Source organism: Parasteatoda tepidariorum, chromosome 1 (assembly GCF_982258835.1).
Source record: "Parasteatoda tepidariorum strain Cologne lab strain chromosome 1, Ptep-v5.0, whole genome shotgun sequence".
Classification (NCBI taxonomy): domain Eukaryota; kingdom Metazoa; phylum Arthropoda; class Arachnida; order Araneae; family Theridiidae; genus Parasteatoda; species Parasteatoda tepidariorum.
Window position 1 is genome coordinate 37,324,299 of NC_141755.1, and position 10,433 is coordinate 37,334,731.

General features: G+C 33.0%; 1 protein-coding gene across 1 annotated transcript; it reads right to left on the reverse strand.

The window, feature by feature from the left end:
* Positions 1 to 463: 463 nt before the first annotated feature.
* On the reverse strand, positions 464 to 10,007 carry LOC147816387 (uncharacterized). The gene is made up of 4 exons (XM_087152685.1): positions 9,038 to 10,007; positions 7,238 to 8,809; positions 6,121 to 7,138; positions 464 to 752 (listed from the first exon to the last, which is right to left on the reverse strand). The coding sequence occupies exons 1-4, from the start codon at positions 10,005 to 10,007 to the stop codon at positions 464 to 466; spliced, it is 3,849 nt and encodes a 1,282-aa protein (XP_087008811.1).
* Between the last annotated feature and the right edge of the window lie 426 nt (positions 10,008 to 10,433).

The following is a 10,433-nucleotide window of genomic DNA, read 5'->3' on the forward strand; positions in this document are numbered from 1 at the left end:
TTTTAATTTTTAACATTTATATTGTCCTAGAAACTGTCCTTCAGTTGCTTAAATCTTGAAAAAAAGGTATTTTAGAAATCTTTTTCGCTACTATTCACTGAAACCTTATTGATGAAAAAAAATAGCTGGTTAATTAACCAAATTTTTGATCATGCGTATAATGAGTACTTAAACTTCGACTTCAAGAAACAGAAACATTATGTTTTAATTCAAGATCTACAATAACTAGACATTTTCTCAAAGCTATGTCAGCACAATAGTTAGAGAATCAGACTCATGTCCGGAAGACCTGGGGTTCGATCCTCAACTTCACGAAGACCCTCCGTCCTAGTACGTCCGATATACGTACTCGTATGATCTATGAAATCCAAAGTCCTCAGCAACCGACGTGTGTCGGCTGCTGAACAGTACTAGGGACGCAGGTGGGATCTGCAGAAAATTTCCTTTCATTTCAAAGCTATGACTAAATTGAAGAAATGGCCTCCCGAATGAGTAGTGCTGCCATCTGTATGCGACGTTCTGAGCTAAGACGTACTTTCACATTTACGGTGCTTTCTTGTCGAACGAAAAGTGCACCGTCCCGACTTAATTCGTAAAAAACCAATGGCTGGCGAACTTGGCTTGTCCAAGTGTTATCAGAAACAGCATCAAAAACAAAGCAATTTTTCATCCCCCCTACATCCTGAACTTCAAATGATGCGTTTGTGTTTTCTTCCACTGAAATCATTAAGCACAGTTCCTCAGTCAATAACCTGGATTTGTGGGAATCATTTCGTATTTTAATTTTTAAATACTCTAAACATTAAATTAATAGTCTTTATAGCATCTTACTTGCTTCCAAATGTTTAGAAAAGTTTTTTTTTCTGTTTGTTTACATCTGCAGTACTGAACCTACCTCCCTATCATACAATCATACACGCCAACTTCTAACTTATGCTGACTATCGCTTTTCAATTTTGATAATCTCTTTTGATTCTCATACCCAAATGGTCAATCCCATATTTCTTTAATGCTACTAGTTTTTAATATCTGCATCTTTGCGTTTCTTCCTATCTCATTTCGTGTTTTCACACTAAAATCACAGTAACTTTAGTTACTGCGATTTAATAAATCGGGTGCCTGTTTTTGTGATCACACTAACTTTAGTTTATCACAGTTTAGAAAATTACAGTAGCTTCAGTTACTCTGATTTAAATAATCGGGTGCCTGTTTATGGGACATTAATTCTGCTACTTACACAAAGTTTCTGCTTTATTAATTGTACAGAATTCTAATCAATAGCCTAAGAAATATTAGAGGCCACTTTAAAATCATCAAAACTAAGATTTTAATATAAGTCAAGATTTAAGAAACTGTTTATTATTTCTTAAGTTTAAAACATTTATTTAAAATAAGTGATAATACTAAGTTTTCAATTAATATCATATACTTCTCGCTGTCTATCATCGGGTTGCGGGACTTCACTTACTAAAATATGTACTTGAGTTCGAAAAAAATGAAACGTTCTCTTTGAGTTTAAAAGAGGAAACATATTTGTAAGTAACGAAATTTACGTATTCCAGTGTATTTGTTTTCAGCATATTTTCCAACAGATAAAAACTTTCTTACAGACTTAAATTTTTTACAGACTTTTTTAATACATATTGTAGTTTTTCACATTTAAAATAAGAACTCTAAAAAGATATCGCGAAAGATTCTGGCTCCTTCTTCTTATAAAACATTCATTCATTTTACCATAAATAGAATATTCTCAGAGATAAGTTGATTTATACGTATGGTAACCCAGCACCATCATAAACGCTCTTTCTCGTTTTACGCGTCGTTTAAGCATGTCTCAAAGAGAAAATACCGCTCATTCTAATAATGGGTTCATTTTTTATCTTATGAACCCCAGGGCACAATGCAAGGAATTTTGTACTGGATTTAAACTCTAGAAAGATAAGTAAAGACATTTCAGGAAGCATCAGCTTATATGAAAATCGTATATAGATAATCCAGATTTTTTTTTTTTTTTTTTTTAGGGAAAAGTGAAAATTGATATTTTATTTCCTGTTTAAGTGTTACATTATTTGTTTTATGAAATGTGCTTAATTTTTATGACAGAATGTTTATTTTATAATATTGAGCGTGCCATTTATAAATATTGAACAGACCACTGAGCCGTATTGTAGCTAGACACACAACTTTGGATATAAGTGATTAATTAAGCAATCGCAGCATTATTAATTAATAAATAATTGTAATAAAATTAATTAAGTAAAAAATTAGTGTTTTTAAATACTTGAATTCATTATTTTATAGATACATAATGTAAGAAATAGATATAGATAATTCAGATTTTTTTTTTCTTTTTTAGGAAAAATTAAAAATAGGTATTTGATTTTGGGGTGAATTGTTATAATTATAATTTTGAACTATATATATATAATAATTTTGAACTCAACTTAAATTGGACCTGTTAATCAATAATTTGCAATATATATATATATATATATATATATGTTCAAAATGAAGAATGAAACAAAGAAAAATAATAGACAAATGAAAAAAAAGGGGGGGGGAAATAATAAGTAAAAAAATAACAGACAACAGTTTTTTAAAAAAAAGGATTAAATTTTATTTAAAAAACCGGAAAAAAAAGATATAATCTTTTCTTCAGCCCACACGATTATATCCGCAAAACAGAGTGCTTTCTGATATTGTATCAATAAAGACTTGCAGCTTAAGCGCATTAAATGAAACTTATAGTTTTTCTTAACTTTCTTCGTGTTTTCTTGTATTTATTTATTTATTTTTATATATATATATATATATATATATATATATATATATATATATATATATATATATATATATATATATATATATATATATATATATATATATATATATATATATATATATATATATATAAGTTCAAAATGAAGAATAAAACAAAGAAAAATAATAGACATATGAAAAAAAAGGGGGGGGGGAATAATAAGTAAAAAAATAACAAACAACAGTTTATTAAAAAAAAAATGAAATGTTAATTAAAAAACCGGAAAAAAAGCCGGAAAAAAAGATATAATCTTTTTTTCAGCCAACACGATTATATCCGCAAAACAGAGTGCTTTCTGATATTGTATCAATAAAGCCAAAGCTAAATATATTAATACAATAGTGTGAGGAGCACTCAATATATATATATATATATATATATATATATATATATATATATATATATATATATATATATATATATATATATATATATATATATATATATATATATATATATATATATATATATATATATATATACATATATATATATATATATATATATATTAAAAGGAATTGGATTTATCTTGAAAGAAATTTATAGATATTTTCTTCCCAAAAGACTGCATTTCTTTATTTTTGAGTGTGGAAAACAATTATAGATGAATAAATTATACAATAACTTATGGAATGATTAGAAATTAAAAATAATACTATTTTACACTTTTCCCATTCTTTGAAACTCAAACTAAGCAGATTTTTAAAAAAATATTGCTCGAATTAAATATTTAAGTTATTGTAAACTGAATGCTTGTATTAAAAAATTTAATTTATTTTAATTTTTCATTCTTTTACTTTACTTGTGAAATCTTATTCATTCAGAGAGCCTTATACATTATAAAAACTCATTAATTATTTATTTCGTAATGTGTATTTTTGTGAAAATTTCATCTAAATAAACTATCTTGTGTATAGCAGTTTGTTTGTAACATGCAAGGCATTTGATTGTGACAGATATTATTATATTTATTTAAGACTGTCATCAAAAATATGCTAAAAGAGTATTACGAGTTAAAGTTACGCGTAAATATTTTAGGAAAGAGTGTTTTCGAACTTTAACTGTATAAATCATGTTAAGTAATAGTATTAAGATCATAATAAAAATAGTTTCTTTGTCTTTTTTACTCCTTTACTCCTCTGACTTTATACTCCTCTAAACTGTTTCAAGATTCTTTTAAACACTCCTTCGTATTTCTTGTATTTACTTTTTTCAAATTTGAATAGGTTTTTTAATATATCTCATTTAAATATTAATTTATAATCCAGATTATGCTAAAAATCTTTTATTTCAGTTATTTTCACACGTATTCTAAAAATATGTATTTAGAAAGATCATTCAAACTCTTTGTATAGGCTAGGCTGATAAAGAAACACATTATTAATTTCGTAAACATACAAAATTTGCTAACCTCGGAGTTAAAATTATTGACTGACTTAGAAGTTATGTTAAAGTAATAAATAGAAATCCAATTAATACACCGTAAGACATTTCTCTGAAAAAATGGCTAAATAACAATTAATTCAACTGTCTTGTAACCGTATTCAAACAAAACAGTTAAATAACCATAAATAAAATGGTAATCAAGCTATTAACAGTGAGAAAAACCGTTTATTAATTGCCTCCACCTTATACGGTTAAGCAACCGGAATTTTATAGTACCAACTAAGCTCCCTAATTAAGCCTTTTAGTTCCTTGAAACTGTATAAATATTATAACCGAGATGGCTAATCTGTCAGTCTCAAGACCGACAGAATTAGGGTTCGAGTCCCAGCTCTGACACCCCAATATTTCCTAGCTATCATGTCCAATTAATTTTCTTTCTCAAGGTTTTGAAACCATGCTAGTAGTAAATGGTTATATAAATCTATACAGTTTTGGATTCATGGTCTTATAGACAAAGTTGTGAAAGGTTTCAAAACCGTAAAGGTAAGAAATGTTCTCTACCACAGTAAACGTTTCGGCTTATCGGATTGACAGACTGCTGCTGGTCATTATACTATAATTATGAAATGAAAATTCTAACTGCGTAGAGAAAACGAGTATATATTTAAATAATCTACGAAACAAAATCCTACAAAGTTTTGCAAAATATATTACCTAATCCAGCATTTTCCATCATTCAAGATTAATTTTTGATTGACTGACAACAAGGTTTAATAAAAGACAGAAGGAATTGTTTCAGGATTACTTTTGCTATATTGCAGGCAAATGGAGCTTTACTTAAAGTAATCAATCTTATATGCTGCTGACATGGCTTCACATGTTTGGTAACGAAACTTGATCAAGATAAAATATGTTACTTTGTTTCTGAATATCATTCAAACAGTATTTTTAAGCTATACGGAAAATTGAAAGTTTCAGCTACGAAATAAGTTTTGGCTGAAGGTGAAATATTGCACCAACTTTTTTGTAAACGGACATATTCTATATTTTAGATCTTATCATACATGAACTGTAAAGAAACATTGTCCCAGCTTGTGTGAACTAACAATGTTATATATTTTTGATACATCTATAAAAAAAAAACTCGAGATAAAAGGTTGGTAGGATATTTAGAAATAAATTTTATTACATCTCTTTCTTAAGGCTACCGAGCAGTTACGACACATTTTCTTAAAAAAGGGGCTCACTTCAAATTTTAATTTTACGCTTGACAAGCAGGGGCTTTAAAATTATAAATTTAAATTAAATTTGAAAACTTATAAAATATTTTTCAAAATAAAGGCTAACTAGAGCTTAAAAACTAAAAAATTTTCATGTCATGTTAACAGCTGTACAATAAATTGTAATGAATAAATGCCAAAATGTTTTTTTTTTCAAAATAAAGGCAAATTATAGCTTAAAAACTACACGAATTTTGCATACCATGTGAACAGCTCTGTTGGATTTTGTTGAGAGCAAATCAGACTGAAAGTCACGTAGAACAAATTGAAAACTTAACTTTTATTTACATCAAAAAAAATATAAAAACAATAAGATGTTGCCAGCACAGGAAACTCAAACTATCTAACTAATCTCGAACTCAAACCTCAACATCCTCCCCACCCTGGTCGACCTCGAGGGGGATGACCAGAGCTACCGGACGGGTTATATTGTGACCATTAACTCTCAGCTCACAGGATCTTATTTTTCCGTCTCGTCCTTCATGCAAGTTCACCACTCTAGCTTTCTTCCACGTGTGACGTGGTCGGACATCTTCTTGTAGAAGTACAATATCGCCAATTCGGATGTTAATGATATTGTCCTGATTACGAACTTGATGAAATGACCGCAATTGAAGCAAATATTCCTTAGACCATTTTTTCCAAAAGCAGTCGAGTAAGTCCTGCTGCTGCTTGTAGAATTTTCTTAGCTTTGTGTTGTTATTTGGGCTGGATGGAATGGCCGTTAGTTTCCGTCCTGTCAAGAAATGGCTTGGTGTTAAGGCTGTGGAACTGTCATCTTCGTTTATCAATGGTCGGCTGTTCAGAGCGGCTTCTATTCCAATGAGGGCCGTGGACAGACCTTCCTCGTCAAGAAGTGCTCGTCCGAGTACCTTTCGTAAACATCGCTTGACAACTCCGATTAAGCGTTCCCACCAGCCTCCCCACCAAGCCGCTCGTGGGGCGATAAATTTCCAAGTTATGCCATTTTGGGCATAGTATTGCTGAGTTTTAGCTGATGACAGAACTTGCCATAGCAGAATCAAGTCCTTATTTGCTGCATGAAAAGTGGTAGCATTGTCGGTATAGATTGTGTGTGGGAGTCCTCTGCGGCCAACAAAACGTTGTAGTGCTAAAAGAAATTTGTCTGTGGTAAGATCCGACACAAGTTCGATGTGTAATGCACGTGTTGTTGCGCAAGTAAATAGTGTTATGTAGGCTGTGTCTCTTGATTTCAAACATCGAATATTCACTGGTCCAGCAAAATCAATTCCTGTGGTAGTAAATGGAGCAGAAGGTACAACTCTTTCAGGAGGTAAAGGAGCTTCGATTTGTTTTCCGCATTTCGCTTTGGACAGCTTGCAAGGTAGGCATTTGTGAATAACTTGCTTTATAGCTTGACGTCCTCTTAAAACCCAGAAGGTTGAACGTAACTCGGACAGGATTATACGCACGCCTAAATGATGAAGTCGTATGTGGGTATGCTGGATCAAAAGGTGGACAAAATAGTGCTTACCATCGAGCAATAAAGGGTGTCGAGTGTCAGATGAAATGTTTGAAAATTGCAGCCTTCCCCCAAGGCGCAAATAATTATCTTCGAGAAAGGGATTGAAACAGGAAATTTTGGATTTTTTCGGTAGGGGACGTTCAGCTTTTAAGGCATTTATTTCAGCTGAGAAACATTGATTCTGTACAGTTTGTATCCAATAGTTTTTAGCTTTCTCTATTTCATTACAATTCAGTTCATGAGTTATGCGTTGCTGAGTCTTACAGTTGTGTACAAAACGTAGTATCCAGGCAGTCACACGAAGAAGTTTCGTGTAAGAACTATAACGAGATATGTCTATGATGGGTTCTGTAGTTGCAACGTAGGAGGATTGAAATTTTGTTTTTCGTGATTCAGCTTCAACTAAAGGTTGTGTACGTGTAGACAAAACTTTGATAGGCCAAGTTTCTGGATCATGTTTTAACCATTTCGGACCGTGCCACCAAGATTCTAAAATTGATAACTGTGATGGAAAGGTACCACGAGTAAGATGATCCGCAGGGTTATCTGTACCGGGACAGTGGCGCCATTGTGCTGAAGTAGTGTTTTGAAGGATTTCTGTTGTTCTGTTGCAGACAAATGTTTTCCAAAGGTTCGGATTTCCCTTTATCCAACTTAAAGCTACAGTAGAATCGCTCCATAGTATGGCAGTGTGGGAATTCATGTTCGTTTCCCTGCAAAAGTATCGGAGTAGGCGAGCTCCAAGTAGTGCAGCTAACAATTCAAGTCTCGGAAGGGTGACCCTTTTGATTGGGGCTAGTTTATTTCGACTGCAAATGAGATGGATCTCTGTAGAAATATCATCTGCGTGACGCGCGTACAAGCAAGCACCATATGCACGTTCCGAAGCGTCGCAAAACACATGTATGGTAACGTCGGAATTTTTGGAAAAGCCAATCCATCTTGGGAGGCATATTTCATTCAGATAGTGTAATTCATTTATCCACTTGTGCCACTGCTGTGCTACAGATGGAGGTAATAGTTCATCCCACTGAATACCACTAAGCCATGTATCTTGAAATAATATCTTCACAACTACTGTAACTGGAGCAAACAAGCCTAGAGGATCGTAAAACTTTGACATCAACTTCAGTAGTAAGCGTTTTGTTACTGGTTCTTTACATGCTTGAACAATTTTTGTCTGCTCATCAATTTGAAAAACATCACTGTTAGTATCCCATTTAACACCCAAGACTTGCGTGATATCCTTAAACGAGACGTTTTCTTGTTTCCACATATCTTTCAAAATCTTAGAATTTGTAGTCCATTTGTCTAATGGTAGGCTAATAAGTGATGTAAGTTGCTGCAGTTCTTGGTAAAGAATCAGAGCTTCAGTATCCGTAGACGTTCCCGTAACAAAATCATCCATATAGGTGTTATTCTCAATGTGTCTAGTTGCTGTAGGATATGCTTGTTTGTGTTTTGAAGCCAATTCACGAAGAGAAGCTGCTAATAAAAATGGACTAGAGACGAGACCAAATGGAAGACGTGTGAATCGATAGGTTACAATTTTATCTTCAGTGCGGAGTCTCCCATCAGGAGTATATGTAGTATTGTACCAAATAAATCGTGTTGCATCTCTGTCTTCTTCTGCTAGAATCAGCTGCAGAAATGCTTGTCGCCCATCACTAGTGATTGCTATTTTAGAAAGTCGAAATCTCAACAATGTGGCTAAGATATCGGGAAGAAGATTTGGTCCTACTTCAAGAGCGTCGTTCAAAGATGGGTGACCTGGAGAATGTGAAGATGCATCAAAAACTATGCGCCACTTAGTTTCTCCATTTGTGATTTTCTTTACTGCGTGATGGGGCAAGTAATATAAACGTTCTTCATTATGTGTTTCTGAGACCACTTCAACGTGTTTTTTATCAATGTAATCTTGCATGTGCTCAATATATTTTACTTTAAAGTCTGAATTTGCATGCATTTTCCTTGTTAAAGATTTAAATCGTTGAATTGCGACTTCATAATTGTTCGACGAAAGTTGAACTTCTGGTTTCCAAGGCAATTTTACAACTCTTCTACCATCGATGATTTCAAAAGATTGATGAAAGTTCGTTAAGAGTTCAGAATTGTGAGGACTTATTTTTTCTTGTGTTGGTTGTATGCCAATGCTCTCTAAGTTCCAGAAATTTCGTACCACATTATCTAATTCCTGAGTTGAAGTATCCACATCAACATTATGAACCGTTGAAATGAAGGAAACTGTTGCGTGCGATCGAGTTCCACTAAGTACCCAACCAAAACTTGATGGGACCAAGGCCAGAGAATCCGACAACTTGACTGGAGCTTCAGAATTCATAACAATCCAGTAGTAATCTGCACCGATTAAAATCTCAATTGGTAAGTTCGACAATGAATCATCTGGATCAGCAAGTTTCATTCGCTTGTTTTTAGCAAAGAGTGAAAGATCCGTTGATGAAGGTAGGTGTGATGCATATTTGTTGGAGCTTTCAAATGCAGTAACATTAACTTTAGATTTGTCCCAGATACTTGATAACTGAAATTTGACTTGTCTTCGCATGTAGCCAACATTAGCTGGGGATTCAAAGGCTTGAATGTCCAAATGTCTGGTTGAAATGACTGGAAGTTTTAAAGTATCCACAAGATTAGAAGAAACGAAACTAGATTGACTTCCCCCATCCAATAGACAACGTGTCAGTTTTGTAATGCCAGTGGGCCCAGTTATGAAAACTCGTGCAGTTTGCAAATGAACGAAATTGGAAGGCGATACATCAATTTTGTTTGTAGATGTAGCCACAGGCTGTTCATTGGTTAGAGGTTTGCATATTGATGTATGGTGTTTTCTCTTGCATTTGGCACAGCGAAATTTTTCTCTTCGGGGGCAATTTTTTTTGGTATGTCCTCGGTTAGTGCACAAAAAACATCTATTACTAGTCTTCAATTTCTGTATGCGCACGTCTATGTCCGTTACAACATTGCACTGCTGAGGCCAATGTCCGACAGTTTCACAGAAAGGACAAAAGGGTGACATTATTTTACTTTTGGTAACTGATTTAGAATTCACGTTAAAATTTTCTAAGGAGGATTTAATAGGATAGTCTGGAGCAAGTGAACCTTTAATATTACTTGCAGTAATTGATCCCTCGACCTCTTCTGATAAAAATTTCATTAATTTTGAAATATCGCTTTCACCAAAATTTTCACGTTTGGCATGTACAATCCAGTTACGACAGATTTCATGAGGAAAAGCACGAAGTATTTTAGGAGCCAAAATTCTTCCGTATGATTGAGTTTCTTCTCCTAAAGCATCTAAAGCCTGTATTCTTCGATTACAATCAATATATAACTCATTTATTGCTGCTGGAGAGTGATTTTTGACAGGTTTTAGGTTTTCTAAATAATCGAGATGAGCCTGTATTATTTTATCTTTATCGCCATATTTCGATTTCAAAATATT